Consider the following 21,679-nt stretch of genomic DNA (forward strand, 5'->3'; position numbering starts at 1 on the left):
TTGAAGGGCATTGACTGCTGCTTTGGTTGGTCTAGTACGTTATCATGTTAACTATGCGATTCGTGTAACACAACATCAGAACGTAGGTCCGGATCAGTGTATGCGGGATACCTCCTCACCTAGGGCTTGGTACTGCGCTTTTATAGACACAGCTTTTTTTGTGATTCAAGCACGTCTGACATGTTGGCTTCTTGCCATCACATCGAACTTTCCTCGAGCGACAGAACTCGCAGCTCCGGATGAGGCTCCTTGGTCTGGCTGATAGCTGCGGCTGCGGCATTGGAAGAAGAGAGATCAGCTGACAGAGGATTCGAGACTCGATAAAACTGACTACCTCTTTCACTTAAACATGAAATTGGTGTTTCTGCTCTAAATCTACACGGACCTTCGTGTTCCTGGAGAATTCGCGGGGGAAGTGGGACCTGGAGTTCCACCGATGGGGGTGGGGTGAGGTACTCGGCAATGGTTTCTGCTTTACCGAGATTGCTCTGGATCAGGAGGGAAATCAATCAATGAACAGATTGATTGGCAGCGCTAGGTAGTCTGTGAAAGCAGGTGCTTCAGTTGCAATCATAGGAGTGTCTGTTCGAGGTCTGTGGTCAACTTTAAACTGGCGATGGCGCTACGATAGTCCTAATTTTCTTGTAATTGTACTCTGACAGCAAGCTACAATATCATATCCAGGCAAAATATACAGGGTACATAATGATAAAAATCCAAGTGTACGATGTGATGATTATGATTATTGCGCAGTACATAAAACATGAGCGCCGAATGAAGATAATGCCACAAAACCTTAAATCAAGCGACAATTTAGGCGGCGGAAACAATATTTTTGAAAATTCAAAAGCAGAGGCCAAAAAAAGAAGTAAGGAGGACCGAGAGATAGGAGTGCGATGCTCAAATGATGGGTTGGTTGACCATCCATGTAATAATTCTATGCTATTGTACGTCACACATAACCCGGTTGGTGGGAATATTGATTCAAGAAAGAGACAAAACTGGAGAATCGGCGATGTGCAACGAGGGAAGTAAAAGAACGCACGAGGCGGACCCTGGCGCCGGAGAGTATGAGATAGATAAAAAGTTCCGGTTCGTCGGTAGAGAGAACAGCAACAGGCGAAAGAGTAGGAAGGAAGGGCAGAAGAAGCACACAGGTACAGACGGATTAAGGAGAATCTATTGAAGGGACTCCCTCACGCAGTCAAGGCCGCTCTCATGGTCCGAACTCCCCGTTGATGCCGGAGGGTATCGGAGCGCTAAGACCAAATGAGTTCCTTAAATTTTTGGTGTATTTAAAGGCCACCGCACATAGTCTCAACGATGATACCAGTGATCTGGTAAGGATCAGCGTTGGACGCAGGGCGGCGGTCCTCGAAGTAACCCTTGCCATCCTTGGCGACCTGGCGAGGAATACGGACAGAGCCACCACGGTCGGCGACACCATATGAGAACTTCTCGATGTTACCGGTCTCGTGGCGGCCAGTAAGACGCTCCTCGTTACCTTCACCATAGACGGCGATGTGCTCGACGTGGCGGGCCTCGAACTTCTTCATGGCGGCCTCAATGACCTTCATACCACCATCGGCACGAGTGGCGGCAGTGGAGACGTTGGAGTGAAGACCGGCACCGTTCCAATCACCCTTGATGGGCTTGGGCTCGAAGGAAATGCGAACGCCGAACTCTTCAGCGACGCGGTGAAGGATGAAGCGAGACATCCAGAGGTGGTCACCCACTGTACAGGGAAAAACGTTAGGGCTCAAAATCCACGGTATGGAGTCCATGGGACGCGTAACAAGGGGCTCTGTTTGGGAGCGACGCGGGAGGAAAACTTACTGTCAATACCGGGGCAGGGGCCAACCTGGTACTCCCACTGGGAGGGCATGACCTCGGCGTTGATACCGGAGATGTTGATACCAGCATACAAGCAGGCGCGGTAGTGAGCCTCGACGATGTCACGGCAGTAGACCTTGCCGGAACCGACACCGCAGTAGTAAGGACCCTGGGCACCGGGGAAACCACCACGGGGCCAGCCGTAGGGCCAGCCGTCAGTGCCGAGAAGAGTGTACTCCTGCTCGAGACCGAACCAGAAGTCCTCCTTGGCGTGGGTCTCCATCAGGCGGGCGGCATCGTGACGGAAGTTGAACTTGTTGGGGCTTCCATCGGAATCCCAGGTTTCGCAGAGAACGAGGATGTTGTCACCCTGGCGGAAGGGGTCGGGGAAGATCGCGACGGGGCGGAGGTAGACATCGGAGTTGTCACCGGGGGCTTGGCCAGTACTTGAGCCATCGAAGTTCCATTCGGGAAGCTCATCAACCGACTTGACGGGCTTCGAGAGAGTCTATGACCAACGGACAAAAGGTGTTAGTGATCGTGTTTCAAAGGTTTCGTACCCCCCACTCTCCACTCAACAAGCCCAACACGGTCCAACGGCGGGAAGGCGAGCCCCTCCTCACGTGACACGGATGGTTGCAGGCCGCGTGTTTTTAGCGCCTCCGATCGTGTGGAGGGGGGAAAATTCCCCGTGCGCAGGGCTTATCGATGTGGGATCAAAGATAAGCAGGCGCGCCAACCACCACGCGGGAGAGAAGGCGACGCTTTCCCGCTTTCCCGCCGCCCACCGGAGAACGGAGAGACACCACACGAGATCGAGGAAAGAGGGGGAGCGAATGTATGAGAAAGAGAGAGCAGTGGCATACCTTGGTCTTGGAACGAGTGCCACCAACGGCATCAATCCAGACGTACTCGGCCTGCACGCGACCGCGCTGGTCCAGAGACATGTACTTCATGAGCTGTCCACCCCCATGGCAAGTCAGTATGTGTATTTCCTCTCTGGCTCAAGGGCCATTGTGGAAATCCAAAGCATCGAGAATCAAACGCACATTCTCCGTGTTGGAGACGACAGTTGAATCGGCAGCCTGTAGCAAGCAGAGTGGTTAGCAATGTGGGATTTGGTGGTTGCCCGGGCCGGCATGAGTCACCCGGGTCTGGAGAGAGAGAGCAGTAACGTACCATAATGAGTGATTATGGGGATGTGTGGTTTAAAAACAGGAATCGGCTTGCAGGCAAGCTGAAGGAGTTTGACAAGAGTGAAAGAAGAGAGTAAACAATGAAGCAGATTCCCGAAGGAAAGGAAAGCACAGAATGGATGGGAAATCCCAAGAGAGGGGAGGAGGGTGAGTTTTTGAAGGTGGGGGGGGGGAAGAGAGGAAGATAAAGATTTAAATTTAGTCACGAGCGAGTCACGGGCAGAAAATGAGTCTTTTTTGGAAGGGGAATTTTTCTTTTTTGGATTTTTCTGGGTTTGGTTTTTTTGGTTTTTTTTTGGTTTTGGGGAGGGGGTCTTGCTGGGTCTTTGGGTCTTTGGGCCTTTTGCGCCTTTTTGGGAGGGGAGGCAGGGCCAACCAACAGGCCCAGGAGGCCCCGAACTGCCCAAAAGTGGGCTCGCAAGGGCAGAATAAGGGAAGGCGCGGATCCGCCACTCCACAGCCTCTCCGTCACTGTATTACCGTCACCCCAGCAAGCCAGATACCATCCCCATACACGCACTGTCATCGCTGTTATTCACTGTCTTTACTGTACTTGCTGTACTCTCAATATTCACTGCACTCGGGAGCCTCGTAGTCAGTGTTCGCACTGTATCGAGTCCTGCTTTTCCCTCCACAACCCTGACAGATCGACTTGCCCGGCCACATTCTTTCCGTCCCGAAACCGGGGAAACGAAAAATCGCTCAAAGCACATCATTCTTTTTCCCTTTCCTTATTCTTTTTTTTTGGAGGGCTTCTCCACTTTGATGTTCCTACTACAGTAATTCTAGTAATTCTGGAATTCAGATTCTTCATTGCTTTTTTTCCCTGCTCGAAATTTATATCTCTCATATTGAAACAATCGAACAATTGATCACGCATACCCCCCCATCCCCTTCCATTCATCCCCCAATCGGTCATCCCCCAATCCTCTTTCCTTGACCGGGCTCTATATACCAATTTTTTATACTTTATAGACCTCCCGACCAACGCGAGACAAGCGCGGGTCTCGTCCACCAGCCGAGATGTCGTCCTCGCCACCTCAGCAACTTGCCCACTCCCCGTGTCATCATCGTCGCATCATACAATGGCCGACGCCGGTTGTCGCCGAGATCTCACGCTACTCCTGACAATCCTTGCCCCGACTGATCGTACACTCGTCGACTGCAGTCTGACTCGAGCTGGGCTTGGGATTGGGTCTAGGTCGCTCCTGGCCAGTGTCCCATGCTCGCCCAATCCCATTGGATCACCCCCCGTCTCGCCTCGGCCGTCGCATTCTGAATCTTTCGTGGGGTCTTCCCGATCCGCCTCAGCATTTCCGCCCTCGCCGCCGTGATCCTCCGTCTCGGGGGGGGGGGGGGGAACTCAATCTCGACATGCTCCTGGATATCGGAATTCTCGTACCGCTACGTTTCCCTCTCGTACAATTTCAATACCGTAGACTGTCGAACGGGGACCTCGTCGACCGCCACCCGCCCTCGACTCCTCGACTGTTGATTCTCCGTCCATGCTGGCTTGCTTTTTTTGTGATAGCCGTAGCGGTTGGGCCCAATCACCGTTCAGCCCATGTCATAGGGCCCAGTAATATGATCAATCCCACTGCTCCCGTTGGGCCGATAACACCTTCAAATTAACACATATCAATTGGATGCGAACTTCAACGCTTCGACCTCCTTCAGTCGATCTAGTTTACCATCCTATCCTTCCCCCACCCCCCTTCGCCCCAAACCCCACGTTCGCTATCGTGGTTATCGAGGATCGATTAGCCCAGAGCGGGCAAAGTCCGGGGGGCGGCGTTCTACCCGACGGCGGAGACCGGAATAAAGGACATTGTGACATCTGAAAGGGATCGCTGTCCGCGGGCCGACGCCCTCTCCTTCGTCGAACGGATATTCTGGATAATCTCTGCCTGCGCCGTCTGTATCGTGTCCGCGTCCGCGGCCCTGTCGAGATAGTCTGCCCAAATGCATTGCTAATCCTTCTTACCAACCGCTTAGGATTCCCCCTAGTCTCGACGCGCATATCAGCTGCATGGCCAGGGAGAAAAGATAGATTACTGACAGCGCCATTCTGTAAGGAGCACGGAGTCTATAGTCTATAGTAATCCACAATCCCGTCCACTGTATCGACTGTTCTAGATCTGCAGATGATCAATTCTCCTTTCTCTCTGTCTTTCATTATTATTGTTGTTTTATTCTATTTTTTTTCTACCGGAGTATATCAAAAATCAAAAATTAAAATAAACCATACTCATCTTCTCCCACGCATGATTTTTTTTTGTCGAGGTTCCCGCGCGTCTCGTCCCCTGTACTCCTGACTCTTGACCGACTTTCCTCCATTGGAAACCCTATCTCCCCTCGGACAATAAATGCGATCGCACACCTGACAACTCCCAGTACCTGGACCACCCTGCCCCCCACCATCGTGTCCCCTGTCGACAAGCCATGGCGCAATTCGTTATCAGCGTGTTTTCCTTCCCTCCGCGGCGCTTTTGCCGCGTGGTCACCCTGCACGGCTGATAGGATATCTCTCGCCAGGGTGGCCTGGCCTTATCGGCAGTGAGGCATTTCGTCCACATCGGTGCGAGGGGTCCTAAGAGTGGGCTCGGCTCTATGTACCTCGTACCTGCATCCTCCATGGTGTCCCGATTCGATTCCTAAAGTAGTAAGGAGGGGTATATAACACCAAGCGGAGAGCACCAAAATGGTGTAGATAGCATGGGTACATTAGGGACCCAGGCAATCTGACTGCCTTTATCGTAACTAGTATCCTCTCATGGTCATGGTCACGAGTGCTCGTAGATAGCTATTCATAGTAACGAACAGGTTTCTATCGAATCCCCTCGTGGGTATAGTTCGCCAGTCCACGACTACGATTAACTGATAGAGATACTGTAGACTAGACTCGGTCCTAGGACATGTATCAAACCCTTGTAATCACCGCGCCTCGGCCTGACCGGTATACATGTATGGTAATGCCAAGGTGTAACGATACACGAGGGCCCGAACTGGAGACGAAAGGGGGTCCCCCAGCCACCGCCGGGACCGCGATCGATCAGTCACAGGCCGACGCGGGTGGAGCGTGGCAAAACGTTCTCGAAACCTCCGCCGAGACACCAATCAGGCCCGCCGAGCCCCAGTCAACCCGCTGGAACCGCCCCCGACACCGGCCATGGGTTTTCCCTTTTCCTGTGTCCTTGCCCGTAATCGTAGGTTTTGGCCTCGTTTCTCGTTTGGACTCGGCTATGTAACGCGCACCGTGGCCGCGGCCGCTGAAACGAGTAACATTCTAGGGTTTAGGGTCCGGGTGTGTGTTTTTTATTTCTCTTTTTTTTTTCTGATAGGGGGGAAGGGGGGAGGGGAAGAGGCCTGTTTTTCTATGCTGGGGAAAATATCACCATCACGAAAAGGTCGATGCGAGGAAAGACTCCGGGGAACAGGGATTCTCCAGGAATTCGGCTCTCCGACCAAAAAGTGGCGAACGAGAGATCCTTCCCCGGCTTTTCTCGAGCAAATCGTCAAGGTGCCCGCGAAAAAGAAAGGTCGGGGGTTTTAGGAACTGGACGTGGCTGATGGACCAAGTACCAAGTCATGCCCTAAGACTCGGGATCTTCCCAGCCCTAACGAGCACATCAAAACCAGGGACTGCGTCGGTATTCAAAACTAGTACGCCATCTGTTTCTAAAGTCTGTCGTTTAGAATAGTATAAACATAGCATAGCGGTTCGCAACCTCGTGACTCGGCCTCGTACAACCACTGCAGGCGAACCGAAACCTCAACGCCTCTCGGCAACAGCCTGTTTCTCCGACAGTCACACCGGCGTGACGCGCGGTGGCTATTTTCTGCGTGGATAAGAATAGCAGCCACTGAGACAGCATTACTCGGGGCGGCGAAGGGCGGGGCTGTTAGTCATCGGTTTCAGGAGGAAACTGCACCAGGCAGCTGAAACGGGCTTGTATAGCAGGGCTGGATCATATCGAACAAAAACCACAGTCCGCCATACAGCAGAGTTAGTCCAACTGATTCGTTGAAAGGGGGGTTGTCTAGCTTTGTACGGCTGCACGCCACAGCATCGAAACAAAATCCTCCCCAAGTCTCTCTCGCTTGACGGTCCGATCAAACCAGAAGCAGTCGAATTGCCATTATTCAACGAAGATCGACTGGCTTATCGATCGATCCTCATTGGCCACCAGCCCGGCTGACACACGCCGCTGACTGAGGCTTCTGTGACCGGGTGATAGTTCTGGTCATTACTACATGGGTTCTAGGGCTCGGATCAGCCAGAGACTCCATAGATACTCCATCATGACTCCATCTTGGGCGCGATTACTCCTCTACCAGTCGCCGGACCCCTGCAAGCGGGAATAATAGTAATACCAATCGCATATCCAGGAGGCTGTCAATGTGTCTGTATACGAGGCATTTCCTCGACAACCAACACCGCTCCACAAAGCCCCTCTTGCCCCTCCTTCAGGAATCTGGGAAGTAAAAAAAGAGGGGCGGCGCGTTCCCTACGATAACCCAACGAATGAAACCAGGTTATTCAACAGGAACGCGTTCATTATGTCATATCGGGTCTGCCTCTTTCAATAGCTTCAACCAGGTCCGCGACTGGATCCTGATAGTGCCTCGTCCTCACCCAGTTCGTAAATTGGGCTCTGTCGTCTGGGCCGCTAGGGCTACTGAGGGCGAGAAATCGCGCGGAGTCTCCTGCGTCCCGTTGCTTCTGTTTTCTGTTTCTTTTTTGCCTTGTTTTCCTCGGACGGCGGGTGTGCTTTTTCGCTTTTTTTTTTTTCTTCTTTTCTTTTTAAATCGCCTGGGCGGGTACGTGGCGCTAGGAATGGGCTCGTATCGTATACTTCCGATCAGGGTATATACCTATACAACCCGACGCTGGTATTCACGGATCGATGAGCCTGCAATCCTGCTCTTCTGGGACAGTGACAAGGGCACGACGTAACGGCGCAGGTGCTGTGACCTACAGACCGGTCTGTAGGTCAAGAGGTATTGTCACTCTGCAATACATACAGCAGAATACAGATTCTGCTCAGTGGGTCGTGGTACTTGGAGAACGAATCAAATAGTAATATTGCAGTCTGGATGGATGCTAAGGCGGAAATCAATCTGACTGGTTGAAAGCCAGAAATACAAAAGCGCTCAGGTCACATGTCAACCTGTCCCGTAATTGTAAAACGCCATAATTTCTGAGTCAGCAGGAAAATCCGTCACAGGTGGGGTCCCGAACCGCGCTGCCTTTTCGAAGGGTATTTGAGGCTTCAAATGATGCCAGCAGAAAAGGCCCGATGAGAAACATCCTCATGTTTCTCCACCTGTAGGATGAAAAAGATAATATAATAATACGAATGCAATTCCGCTGAACTTGGTCCGCAATTCCTGATTCCCTTCTTTTTCCCTAACCTCCTCGAGTCTTTCCCATTCCCTCAGGATCCTCCGTCAATCTGGCCTATGTTCGCGTCCTTCTCATTATTCGGCATCTTCAGCTTCCTCTCTCCCCCAGCTGGTAAGGTTGTGGACAGTCTCCCCTTGTCTTTCGCACTCGTCGACGATCCTTCTGCAGATGGAGCTGTCACTCTCGGTTTCTTCTTCCTGGGCTTGCGGACAGCATCTGTATCGGTGTCTTCGGACAATTCTTCTGGAGGCACTTTATCCTGCCCCGCAGTCTCTCGCATTTTGTTGAGATCTTCCAAGGTCCTATGGTACAGGTTGACAGCAACATCCCTCCGAGATCTGATGCGCTCCATTTTTGCGGTCCGGTCGCGATTCATTTTGACGAACGCTTCCTGATCTTGGATACGCTGTTTCGCCACATCCGTCATTTCACTGATCAATTGAGCACCTTTCTTCAACTTCGAGCCGGACGTGGCTCGCATTGACTTCATCTCATCCAGGATCGAAATAACCGAGTCCAATTTGCCTTTCTCAGAGCTTTGGCCTTGCTCTTTCGCACATTTAGTGAATTTGCCTTCGGCATCATGGCTGTCCTTCCTTGACTTCGGCTGTCTCTTCCGAATTTCCCCTCTCTTATTGAACAGGTGCTCCCTTGTCGCGATTTCCTTGGTCACCTCCCAATTCCGGCAGTTGGACTTTTGTATGATTGGAGGGAACATTGGCACTTCATTACCATCCTGCATCCTAGTTGAGTTCAGTAGGGGCTGGTATGCCTTCTTCAGATAGCCTTCCTGTGTCCAATGCTGTGAGAACTGTTTTCGGATTCGAGCAGTGAATGGGATCAACTCAAGGATTTGCTTGTCTGTTAATTTGAGCCCTCTTTTCCCCGGGGGGGACAGATTTCTCAAGTTTTCAGGTAGATCATTCTCGCCTTTCCCCTCCATTCGCTTATACCCTCCTTTCTTTGCAGGCGATGCAGCAATCTTTTCGACTGTTGATGTCTCGGGAGTAGCATTCTCCTTTGGAGTTTTGTCGGCAGGGACTTCCATGCCCCCACTACTTTGAGTATTCTTCGCATAGTCGGGTATCTTTTCCGCCACACCATCCACCTGCCCCGGCTTTTGCAGACACTCGGTAGGGGGTACATTCGGGGAGAAGACGTTGCTCCGGAGGGTAAGGAGATTTTGTAACGCATGCGACCCGAATCTCTCAGAAGCCTTATGTATATCTGCTGTTCCAGGTTCCCGCTCAGGATTCAGACACGTCATGATCATATAATGGTCTTCGCCGTCCATCATTTGCCATCCCGCTGCCTTCATGCTGTTGTGGCTTTCCCATGGAAGATTCAAATCTGTGACAATGAAAGCCTTCAGCGTCGAATGGAACCAGGTATCCAGGATCTGGTCATAATTTATCATGACTGGCCGAGTATCAACTTCCTCACAGTCGAAGGTCGATTCTCTCACTTCTGAGTTTGAAGAGAACCTGTTTTCCCCCTCTATGGTCGGAGATGTCGAGGTATCTTTTGCAGAATCCATTATCAGTGAAATATCACGTTGTGAGGTGATGTGTAGTTGTAATCGTGAAGTGAAAGGAAACAGGATTGATACTGTCACTTGTGTGAAGAAGGAAGTGGTCAAGATGTAATCAACGGCTCGCTCACTGCAAGTCGAAAATCTGAGAGATACGACGAGCTGGCAGCTGCGCCTGAGACTTTCGTCAATAAGACCTGATTCAGGGAGTTGCAAAGGGAAGAAATGTCACAGTGGGAAGTGAAATGTCATAAGGATATAATTGAAAGGATGGTTTCAGTAATCGTGAAGGTAAACACGAGAAAGGGTAAACATGAAATTTGTTCGCAGAATATTGCTGAAGCACATAAGTGGCAAGTCAATGGCCCAGCTTATCAGCGGCGAGCCAGCTCACGGTCGAGAGCTTCCTGGCAGAATCGCCTATGATGGCTTGTCCATTCCGCTAGCTCCTGTGCTTCTCTCTGGACATTTTCCGTCCTTGGCACGAAGAGTTTCAAATGGTCAATATGATATTTCCCTATTCGCAAGTCCGTGGTCACATCATTCAAGATGACGGATCGTTGGCCCCCGAGGACTCTTGCAACACGGTATGGCCCATCCCATCGGATTTCGAGCTTGCGACCCTTGATTTGGTCGAGCATCACCCGACGCAAGAGAACCAAGTCGTCAACCCGGAAATATCGTCTATTGCCCTCTTCCTGACCCTTCTCATGGCGCTGTTCGAGCATTTTCTTGATCTTCGCTCGGGTAGCATGGAGGGTCTCAGAATGAATATCCATTGCTTGATGGAGGTCCTGTGGAACAGGGTCACCCCGTTCCGTAATGTCCGACTCTAGGGCTTGACGCAACAAATCGTTCTCTGTATGACGTTGTCCAAAACAATGCGGATTGAACCCGAGCAGTATCTCAGCGGGACTGTACCCATAAACGCCGGATTTCCTTGTGTTGATAGCCTGAGCAGCTTGTCCCACAAACTCATCCCATTTCCTGATGATTTGGACATCTCCAGCTGATTCTGCCCTCATGATATTCAGCATCATCTTGACGAGACGCTCAGCCATTCCGACACTCCATGGAGCCCGGACCGGTGCAGGGATATGCTTCACCCCAAACTGCCCAAGCTGGCCCGCAAATTGAAATCCAGTAAAATGGTCACCATTGTCGGAATAAATGATTGCTGGCCACCCCAAGAAACTTGCCACATGATCACACATGAAGTGCCATGTCGTTATTGCTTTGGCTTCCATCGTTGGCATTGCGATCGTGTACCGACTCATGTATTCCCCTCCGATGAGAATATATTTGAAACCATTGTCTGAGACTGGTGTGAACGGTCCTAGGTAATCGATGAAGAATAATTGCATGGGTTCCGATATTGCGATTGCATGGGGTCGTTCTGCCGGAAGGTTCGGGCCAATGAGTTGGCAACTGTGACAACTCCGGCAGTAAGCTCGAATATCCTCATACCTCGTCGGCCAAAAATATTTGCCCACAGCTCGGCCCAGTGTGATTCGGGTTGCAAAATGCCCACAGATATCATGTAGTTCTTGTAAAACATTTCGGAGTTCCCACTTTTGAACACAACGCGCATATTGGCCTCGACGCTCATGGTACATAAGGATGCCCACGCCATCGAGACAAACAAGATGATATTTTGCAACCTGGTCCGTATCCCCTCGCAGGAGTTTGTCCACAACTTCTCCCCACCATTCATCTTCCTCATATCTGCGGAAGAGGCCACGATCCATCTCTTGCAGGACAGGGAAGGCTTTCCACTGAAGCTCCAGGGAATTCTCCGGTCGCATTCTGAGGGTCAGAGCTGGTAAGGAAAATGGGTCCTCATCTCCAGTATCGGGTGCTCTCCAGGTTGGCAGCCGAGACAAACCATCCGCTACCACTTGGGTTGATCCCTTGACATGCTGAATATCCAGGTCATACTCCTGGATTCTCATAAGCCACCTCGCCACTCGGCCAGTCGCATCTGAAGTAGATCCAAACACGGTTTTCAGCGCCAAATGATCGGTGTACAAGATCACCGGATGCTCAACTCCTTGAACTAACCACCGACATTCTTCCAAGCACTTGAGGACTGCCAGGGCTTCTTTCTCTGTCGTATGATAACGAGTCTCTGGATCTGTAAGAGCGTAGGACATATACATGACTGTCTGTTCCTTTGAAGATGTCTCCCGCGATGCTCGGGTTCCGACAGGAACGTCAGCGATTTGGAACAACACGCCGCCCAAGCCTTGTCCTGATGCATCCGTGGCAAGGTGATATTGGATCGTTGGATCGCCTCCCGTGAGTTTCACTCGAGCAATATGGTACTTGATACGCTGAAATGCCCGCTCTTGGTCTCTGCCCCATTGGAAGTCAATCACTCTCCGGTTTTGACCCTTTCCCACAGATATGACTGCACTCTTCAGAATCCGAACAAGGTCCGTACGGCCGGGGATGTATGTGCGAAGGAATGGAAGCACATAAATAAACCGCATCAACTCGGGCTCGTTTACGGGCCTGGTCCAGTTCGCAATTGCCGCAATTTTATCCGCAGATGGTCGAATTCCAGTAATTGAACACTCATGGCCAAGAATCTTGGTCCGGTCAACGAAAAATGCCGTCTTGCGCGGATTCAATGTCAATTTCGCCCAGGCAAGTCGAGGAAAATATCGCTGGTGCAGAAAATTGATCATGGCCCGTAAGGACGTCGATGCACCCAGATCATCATCTTGAAACGAAGCAAATCCATCGTCCCCATCTTCCAGCCGTGGTTCAGATCCAGGTTCGGGAATTGGCCCAGTCACAATATCTTTGAGTCTCGCATATGTGCCCGGTGCCCCAGTCAAACCTTGACCCATTCTCAAATAACAGTATTGACCGTACATGCAATTGAAAGCAGTCTTATAGGCATGCTCCCTGGCAAGAGGCACCGCCCAGTATCCATTGGCCGCATCTGCCTTGAAAAAGACCTTCCACTTCCGCAATCCTGCCATATTGATGATGGGTTCAATTCTTTTCATTGGGTAGTTGAACTTCACAGTTGCTTGGTTGAGTTGAATATATTGGTGGACCATCCTTAGACTTGGCCGAGATCCTATGACATAGTCACTCTTCCTCACAAACTTGGTTTTGCATGACCATGATGACGTGCACCGCTCAATAATGCCTGCTTCGGCCAACTTAGGAAGGTTTTCATGCTGCCATGCTATCTCCTCAGGTGTGTATCGATACAGACGAGGGGGTCGCGGGACAGTTTCAGGATAAGTCGGAATTCTGTGGACCACAAAGTTTGTTGGTGGCATATCTCGCACATCAGTGACGAACAGGTCCCTCCAGGTATAGAGAACCCGGACCGCAAGTCCCCACTCTTCCATTTCTTCAGTCAGCAAATTCCCTACTAACTGCCGATTCCCTTCAAGCCATTTTCGTGCAGCAATGTAGTCAGGAGAAATTGCCCGCATATGATTCCTCGGCCGGTCTTCAGTCGGGAATCCCAATAGTCCATGATCTTGGACTTCTTTCTCAACAATATCCTCTCCACCTTTATGGATAGTGGCGGTCAACTTGGTCCGTAAATATGGGTTATTATCGAATGTCAGAAAGAGGTTGTATAATGATGACGTCTGCATTGTCGGTGATATTAATCTTGGAGATAATGATGGGTGATCTCGCCTTCGCGGCTTGTCACACGGATATCCTGATACTGAGTTTTCTTTTTCCTCGAGATAATATTGTTGGTTCATCATCGAGTCGCATGTTCCCCCCAGCTTGCCATCTCCTTTTGCTCCCGTTGGGACTGGGGGTCCCGGAGCCTTCTTCCTCAGTTTCCCGACATCCCTTCTTGTGACTCTGCAGATAGAGTCTCATCCGAAATGGGGGAGACTGTACCGATGAAATTGCTTCCATCCTCATCAGTATCAAAGTCCATTCCCTTGAATAAGTATTCATCCTCATCCGTTCTGACGGCACAGGATTGTGGTCTGCCGGTATGAGAGCCTCTCATCTTTACTGCACTGTTCATTTCTTCGGGATCTTCCACGGGGTCGACTTTTGTCCAAATGGGTTTCGGCATTTCCTTCTTCTGTGCCATGTCTGGGCGAACATCCCTGGACCGTAACACCTCGGTTCGGATTCCATCATCATTGATCAGACTGTAGCGACCATCGAGATAGGTGCCAACCATTCCCACACCTTGCATCCATCGCCGTCCAAGGATCATGTGATAGTTTGTATCTCCTGGTGCAACCAGGGCCATAACAACTCGATGAGCTCCTGCCACTGCCACCTGTACCCATACCAGTGCGTGGATATGGGAAATACTCCCATCAGCCATTTCGATTGCACCGTTATGGACCGGGATCTGTGAGACTCCCAAGGTCTTAACGACTTTGCTTGAAATGAGGTTTGCTGAAGCGCCTCCATCAATCAGACATGATTTCAATTTGCTCATCCTGAGCTTGCTATCCTCGCAGCGGGCCAGAATGACAGCCTGCGCAAAGAATAGCCGGGAGGCTCGCATATCAAGGTTCTCAGTCTTAAGCTTCTTTTCTTCGACTGGCAAATGCACGTCTGTTGAAGCCACTCTCTGTAGAATGCGAGTCGGCATCATAGCTCCGCCTACAGCATTAATCGGGACCGTAACCATAGGTTCTTTTCCCTTGGAGGAATGTCCGCCATGCTCAGCTTCCCAGGGTTGAAGGCTTTCCACCACTCTTTCACGAACATACGGAGAGACATCGCAGAGCTGAGCAAAAGACAATGTCACCTTGACTTGATTGACCAGATCTTTCACATTTATACGGGGTCCAATCAGGCCTTGGATCAGTCCATGAGGCTGGTCGTCTTCATCCGTGGGTCTAGCTTTTCGTCGAAACATCGACGGTCCAGGCTGCGCTCCCCTGTCTCTGTCTGATTCATTTGGTGCCGGGTCATCTTCGCCCCGCATTCTCTTGTGTCCCGCTGCATAAAGCTGGTCCATTTGGCTTCGAACCGCCCGCATTTCGTCTGTCATTTCCACAGTGTAAACACTTTGAGTAGCGCCTCCCCACTCGTCAATTCCGACAGTATTCATAGGGGGATAGGTATCTGATTGCCCAGTTTCTGTTGACAGCGGAAGATCAGTAGAAAAATAACTGATGTAATGTCCTTGCGGACCATCTTCAGGCTCTAAAGCTGCGGCTGCTGTAGGGATTTCAGTGACACGCTCTCCTCCCAGCGTTTGGGACAATGGAGGATCCCTCATCCGCTGTTCCCGAGTCGGATTTTGACGACCCCATGCCGCGTTCCGAATTCGGTTTTGCTCTTCAAGAGGTAACGGTGTCTGTGTGCATGCCGATGACCGATGGCCTTCCTTGCCACAGCGGAAACAGATTAGATTGCGCTCTGGTCCCGGCAGAGCTTGGCGGCTACCAGTCGGTGCTCCATCGCGCCGATCCTGGTCCATAGTACGGTCGCGTGCTGTTCTCTGCGTTGGCGGAGTCGATGTCACGCTAATGCGTGCACCTTTGTCGAAGCCATCAGCAATTCTCATGAGCGCCCTCGTAATCTTTTCCGTATCCGTTTCCTGGTCGGGTTGCTCAGGAATCCCCTCATGCAGGAGTGATCTGGCTTTAGTAACCATTTCGTCAAGGGAAAATCGATGGCTTGCGCCCCTATCTTGTATGAAGCTGCGCATAATCATCAAAACATTTTGGTTGTTTAACCCCTCAACCCAAGACAAGGCCAGCCGCTCGCCGTCTTCAACTGGTACCTCAGCTCGCAACCTGTATGCTTCATCAACATACTCCCGAAATGATCGAGTTCCCTGCTTCAATGATGCTAATTTTCTTATTGGCGCCAATCGGTCTTGCTGCACCTGGACCCATGGAAATTGGCGGTTCATTTCTTGGGACAATTTGACAAAATCTTTCTGAACTTCAATTGGCAGTGTCGCTGCAAATCGTCGTGCGATTCCCCGTAGGCCGGTTCGCAAAGATGTGGCACGGGCCAGATTCAATTCCTCAGCATTCAGCCCCCTGCCCATCCAATGCATAGTGCAATCCGTTTCGTAGAGTTCGAAAGACTCTCCCACTTCTCCCGAAAACGTTGGTGCACTTGACGACGACATAATAGCAAGGTGAATTGGCTTTTGAAAACCAGATAACGATTCAGTTGGCGATGAATGAGTGAAATTTGATGGAGTTGTAGGAAGAGAAGATGTAGAAGGTTGTTGAAACGGGATATTTTCTTTCACGTTCTTCGAACCACTCTTTTTCGCGGAATTCTTGCAGGAAAATCGATCCTGACCCGTAAGGGTGGAATCTGGCGCGAATTTCTTAACAACCTGGTCCGCAACAGTGTTCGCTCTACCTCTCTGGCCCAAAACAGGCGCCTTCCGTGCGTTCAGCACTGAATCACGGCCCTGATTCGCGGTGGACTGCCGGAGGCTCGGCGATGACTGGCTTCTCGAGACTGATGAGATCCTTTGTCTCTTCCGCGCAGACACCGACGATTCGATTTTCAAGTGCGATGCCTGATGGGATGACAGCTTTCCTTGTGGAACAGATTGGCTGGATTTAGTTGGTGATGTAGTTTTGACGTTATCGACACTTTGATATGCTCCAATGCTTCTGAGAGTGGCCGAACTCGATGACATACGCCCTTCAACCTCCTTCAGACAGTACAGTTTATCGCGGTTCTACCCCCGAATCGTCGGGGAACCGACTGTACTCTGACGAGGTGAGCAAGAGGCCCGAGAAAATCGATCCTGGCTCAGCCAAACCCCCTGCGTCGGTCACCAAAATGTGACCTACAGACCGGTCTGTAGGTCAAGAGGTATTGTCACTCTGCAATACATACAGCAGAATACAGATTCTGCTCAGTGGGTCGTGGTACTTGGAGAACGAATCAAATAGTAATATTGCAGTCTGGATGGATGCTAAGGCGGAAATCAATCTGACTGGTTGAAAGCCAGAAATACAAAAGCGCTCAGGTCACATGTCAACCTGTCCCGTAATTGTAAAACGCCATAATTTCTGAGTCAGCAGGAAAATCCGTCACAGTGCTGGTTCCCCTCTCCCCCGCACTCACGTGAAGGTTTATCTGACCGACAGGCTGAGCGATGATGCGGGTATGATGCCCGTTCACCTCGGGGGCAAGTATGGCCTTTACTATTTGGGAAGATCTATAGAGTAATTGGATAGTTTAATCCGAGGAGACGATCGGAGAGTTTGATCATACGTCATGAGAAATAGGATTGTCCTGGGGTAGAGTATGGAGTAGAGCCTGCAATAGGCGGCCGTGGGCCCGCTATAGCTACCATTTATTCATAGCTTCTAGAAATGGCTCAGATATATCTGGCACCTGTGACTCTGTGCCCGAAGCGAAATCGTAGGAGCAGAGATACAAACTGTCATCGCAGAAGACTTTCGAGGGGAGGAGGGGAGGAGGGTAGGATCGGCACAGACGATGATGATCTGATGCCAGCCAGTTGCTAACCCGTCACATCAGCGGTCTCTTGGACACATGCCTCGTAGTTGTCATGACTATAAATCTCGCGACAACCGAGAAGAAACAAATCGTTTTCGGGCCTACAGAAATCGGTTGGCACTTGTTTTAGTCTCTGCGCTGAGGTTTGCGTGCATTGTTGATGGCGAGCCAGAATGACGCGATAGCAATAGCGCCGGTCTGAATCGGCAGTCATTGATAGCAAATCTCAACGGCCAATGCAATGTGTCTGAATTCAACGCCATAGATGGCTCGAACAGAACATCCTCTGGGGAAGCACGAGTGAAGTATCCGGGATTAGACACCCTTGAGTCTCATAAATCCCCGGCTGATCAGCCTCACCCGCTGCCGGCCCGCTGCCGCTGCCAGCGCAGGACCCACTCCACCAGGATCCCCAGGTCCTGCGAGATCTCAAGGGTCCGGGCGACCTTCTTGTGGATATCCTGCAGCTTCGGATTGGAGCTATCTGTCCCTTGCATCTGCAGGTCTGCGCCATCACCGCATTCCTCCCTCATGAGCCCGGTCGAGTCGACCACAGAAATCCGGCCGTTCAAGCCGATCTCGAAACAGATTGAGATCTGCACTGGATCACGCACAAAATTTCCTGCGGTTCCGCTTTCGCCAGGATCCGTAATGAGTAGCATCAGAGCTGGTGCCTGTCCGAGCTGGGTACGTAGTGTCACGTCCACTTTGACCTCATCCATGAACATCGGGCTCTGGCCATTGTCGTCAGACAAAAAGGAGATCCCATGCTTCGAAGACCCGGCCGAAAGGGGGCTAGGGAGGCCATTGTGAAGGAGGAGGTTCAGCTTTTCTTCATTGGGGTCGTCATTGCTGAGAATCATGATGCCGTCTTTGCCGGTAAAATCCCATGGTTCTTGGTCTGTAGGAACCAAAGAGGTGTCTTTCAAAGACTCCTGCTTACGTTCTTTCTCGCCATTGGCCTTGGGATCTGTAGAGAAATGGAAGATAGTTCGAATCAAGCTTGTCAACAACGCATATTGGCGTAAAACCTAATGCCGATTAGTACTTATTGTGAAATCAGCAAATGGAATATGCTTACCGGGATGATGTCAGCTAGCTGTCGCGGGTGGGAGAAGGGGATGTCACGAATAGTACGACCTGCAACGGACTCGAAGGCCTGGAAAGTGTAGTTGTGGTGGCTTGTGCAGGGTGTGCCAGTCACATCAAACGCGCTCACGGACACCCTGCGTTTCCTACGACTAGGCTGTGGCGAAGATTCTAGTGCAGAATATGATCCATCGGAGACCAGCAACCCATCATATGTGAGCATCTTAAACTCCTGGGGTAGCTGCATTCCAAGGAGTCGGTAGATCTCAGAGGCTGCCAAAATGGGAACGTCCAGTGGGGGATCAATCTTGGCCACGAATCTCCGATTAGGAGGTGACGACTCTAGCATGCTAGAGTCGAGAGCCATGGGGTCGGGGTGGTTACCATGAGATAGTCGCATAGTTTGAGGGGGCTCCAACCAGTTGATAGATTCCACTGCGTTCGAAGATATGGTTTGGCCGTTGTGATCAGCTGAGAAAACCTCACTTCCCACCCATTCTTTTGAAATTCGGAGAGACGGGTAACCTTCTTCACACTCAATCATGACGGTCCATGTCTTTTGTTGGCTGTCTGCACCATTCTCATCTTCGCCTTGTGGTCTATCGATTGCCATCGCGTGGGTTAATTTGGTCTCCTGTTTAGCATCGAGAACCTTGGCCCTTTCAACCCAGTATTCCAATCCCAGTCCGATACGAGCGCCCTTGTGCATGCTGGGACGACCAATGATGCCGGAACAAAGATGCTCGTATTCACCACCATGTTTCCCATTTTTGCCTTCTTCCATCCAAATACGTTTGAGGTTTTCTTCGAGGCCCTCCAATGCTTCGAAACAATTCACCTCTTGACTAAGCTTGTCCAGTTTAGCAAGCCAGTGCAAGTTCTCATGGAACGCTTTCAAGGGAATCCATTTTCCGTGCTCGGCATCTTCCGGCGACTGAACCAGGTTCCGTTTCAGGACTGCAGTAGCCTCTTCTCGTCGCTCGCCTTCCGTATACTCTGGCGTCGCGTATCGTAAGCTGACATCTTTGACGGCATGGTATCCGGCATGGAATTCGATCTCGAGGTCGACAAAGTTACCAGCAATATTGATGTCGTTATCTTGCCAGATAGACTCGAAGCCCTCCAGCCGGCTAAGCCGTTCGACTCCCTCCCGAGATACACCTCTTCCAGCAACACGCGAGCGCAAGCAATGAATGACTTGCTCGATTCTGTGTTTTTGTTCCTCGTCGCCGTCCCGTCCAACCCCAAGCTTCAGGCCCTGTATCCCCAGGTTCTGAATGACATTCTCGTTCATGCCCGGTCCAACTAAGCCGTCATGGACCGCGGGGGAGGGGCTAATAGCGGCGTATCCACCAAGTGCGAGGAGTGCGGATGGAGAGCTGAAATTGACAGGGTCGTCGACCACTCCCGTTACGGCGAGAGGCGTAGCATACTGGTGTGAGGAAGCGCTAATTTGGTTTGTATGACCAGGTCCTGAGGCCGTTGGCGTCTTCATTGACGGCGATTTGTGGGTAATAGAACGCGACAGAGCCGCAGAGGATGGGTGCGGAGAAGTGAGATGGGTTGGCGTTGTGCCTGGTTTGGCCGATGGTGTCGCCATGGCTCAGAAAGAATTTCAAGAAGTCAGAGAAGCAGAAGTCATGAATAGGTTCTTAGTCTTGAACGTCCCCAGTGACTTGGGTCGTAAGAATCGAAATATGCTGTTGACCTTTGGTGCCTTGGGATGTGTCGATGGATGTGATATCTCGGCGGGCCCGGCGGGAACTCTATGCAAGGACTGTCAATTAGATGCGCTGATCGAGATTCATAACAAATCGATCGTCTCCTCATTCAAACACACCGTCGCCGACACTTGCAATCGACAGGCGCAAAGCTGCCTTTTAAGTGCAGTTCGACAACAAAGGACCACACGTGATCTTGACCGAGGGTGGTTGCTCCTCACCGCCTTCGCGGCCGCCTTGATCTGCACGATGACAGAATGTTGCTTCGATTGGAGCTGCAGGAGTTTGACTTCACAATCAACCTGGGCGTAATTTTGCGATTTTCCGAGGAAAAATTAACAATGTTTGCAACCAGATCAATTGGTCAACGGGCTCTAGCTATTCCCAGATGGACCCAGATCCGTCCTGTCTCCACACTAGAGGGAAACCCTCACATAGTATGTGATACCTGTGAACAGTACCAGTACAATCCAATCTCATGCTCATTTTGTGACAGTATGTATTCCCTAATCATGGGATAAGTGGATCGCATATTCTCTCACTTCTTCCCTCGGAGCCAGTAAACCCCAATCTCGCCATTGGTGTTTCCAGCAAACTGCCGCCAACTCCAGACTCGCTCACGGAGAACGCCAAGTTCCTCGATATTCTCCAGGATGTCTTTGCCAAGCATGCACATGAAGACCCAGAGGCACAATCCCAGGCACAGGTCATGATCTCCACATCTGGGGCGAATCTTTACTCGGGCGGTGTCCTGATGACCGCTCAGCAGCGGGGGAAGAAACGTCGTACCGACATTAGTGGAGCTAGTGGTCAAGGTGGTGTTGGATCCGCTGGTAGAGGTGGCTGGATTCATATCTCAGATAACAGGCGGCCTCCTGACTTTGGAAGAATTGCTTGGTATGGCCCTCGGTCTATGCTATATTGGAAGCACAACTGATGATGAGCAGGCCGGAAGACATATTTGGAAGCCTCGAAGTTGACGGAAATGGTCAATTTGTCGGGGGCGATGGACGTTATTCTCCCAGTGGTAAGATCTCTTTGCCTACGCCGTTGTGTAATTCTGTGATCAAAGTAGACCTAATTTTGAAACAGGCACATACAGACTGGTTACTCGGAATGGAATGTATGTTCTTGCGGAATTGAATATCCCACGGCTTGTATCTTGGTTTTACTGACATGAGATTTAGATTGGGTTTGAGTCCATTTCTCAGAGACAAACTTGTAAAAAGACTCCGAGAACTCGAAAAGCAGGGTTGATATTAAAGTCCATCATATCCTCTCATGTATAATAGTGTATTCACATCCAAAACATATATACCTTAGTCATAACGTGCTCGTCAATTAGCCATGGATTTATCAAAAAGGTGACATCGTAGTTAAAATTGAGGCCGGTGATATCTATGGGTAGTCTAAACTAAGTGTTTGGGCCGTCGCAGAG

The 21,679-nt window shown here is 50.8% G+C and overlaps 7 protein-coding genes across 7 annotated transcripts; 1 reads left to right on the plus strand and 6 right to left on the minus strand.

The window, feature by feature from the left end:
* Positions 1-1,295: 1,295 nt before the first annotated feature.
* glnA (glutamate--ammonia ligase) lies at positions 1,296-3,015 on the minus strand (the record flags this gene model as incomplete). Its single annotated transcript, XM_057079561.1, has 5 exons — positions 1,296-1,735; positions 1,837-2,341; positions 2,700-2,792; positions 2,883-2,918; positions 3,013-3,015. 5 exons carry the CDS (start codon positions 3,013-3,015, stop codon positions 1,296-1,298), a joined length of 1,077 nt encoding a protein of 358 aa, XP_056932231.1.
* A 1,092-nt stretch (positions 3,016-4,107) lies between these two features.
* Positions 4,108-4,536, minus strand: N7462_007844 (uncharacterized protein; the record flags this gene model as incomplete). The annotated part of the gene is made up of 2 exons (XM_057079562.1): positions 4,108-4,371; positions 4,432-4,536. 2 exons carry the CDS (start codon positions 4,534-4,536, stop codon positions 4,108-4,110), a joined length of 369 nt encoding a protein of 122 aa, XP_056932232.1.
* A 3,931-nt stretch (positions 4,537-8,467) lies between these two features.
* On the minus strand, positions 8,468-9,973 carry N7462_007845 (uncharacterized protein; the record flags this gene model as incomplete). Its single annotated transcript, XM_057079563.1, has 1 exon — positions 8,468-9,973. One exon carries the CDS (start codon positions 9,971-9,973, stop codon positions 8,468-8,470), a length of 1,506 nt encoding a protein of 501 aa, XP_056932233.1.
* A 368-nt stretch (positions 9,974-10,341) lies between these two features.
* On the minus strand, positions 10,342-12,657 carry N7462_007846 (uncharacterized protein; the record flags this gene model as incomplete). The annotated part of the gene is made up of 1 exon (XM_057079564.1): positions 10,342-12,657. One exon carries the CDS (start codon positions 12,655-12,657, stop codon positions 10,342-10,344), a length of 2,316 nt encoding a protein of 771 aa, XP_056932234.1.
* A 1,127-nt stretch (positions 12,658-13,784) lies between these two features.
* On the minus strand, positions 13,785-15,995 carry N7462_007847 (retropepsin-like aspartic protease; the record flags this gene model as incomplete). The annotated part of the gene is made up of 1 exon (XM_057079565.1): positions 13,785-15,995. The coding sequence occupies one exon, from the start codon at positions 15,993-15,995 to the stop codon at positions 13,785-13,787; it is 2,211 nt and encodes a 736-aa protein (XP_056932235.1).
* Positions 15,996-17,787: 1,792 nt separating this feature from the next.
* N7462_007848 (RNA polymerase II mediator complex middle subunit MED1) lies at positions 17,788-20,120 on the minus strand (the record flags this gene model as incomplete). Its single annotated transcript, XM_057079566.1, has 2 exons — positions 17,788-18,462; positions 18,513-20,120. The coding sequence occupies 2 exons, from the start codon at positions 20,118-20,120 to the stop codon at positions 17,788-17,790; spliced, it is 2,283 nt and encodes a 760-aa protein (XP_056932236.1).
* A 378-nt stretch (positions 20,121-20,498) lies between these two features.
* N7462_007849 (uncharacterized protein) lies at positions 20,499-21,498 on the plus strand (the record flags this gene model as incomplete). Its single annotated transcript, XM_057079567.1, has 4 exons — positions 20,499-20,678; positions 20,738-21,138; positions 21,189-21,368; positions 21,429-21,498. 4 exons carry the CDS (start codon positions 20,499-20,501, stop codon positions 21,496-21,498), a joined length of 831 nt encoding a protein of 276 aa, XP_056932237.1.
* Positions 21,499-21,679: the final 181 nt, after the last annotated feature.

This window comes from Penicillium macrosclerotiorum (genome assembly GCF_028827735.1).
Source record: "Penicillium macrosclerotiorum strain IBT 26536 chromosome Unknown utg000007l_segment0_segment0, whole genome shotgun sequence".
NCBI lineage: Eukaryota > Fungi > Ascomycota > Eurotiomycetes > Eurotiales > Aspergillaceae > Penicillium > Penicillium macrosclerotiorum.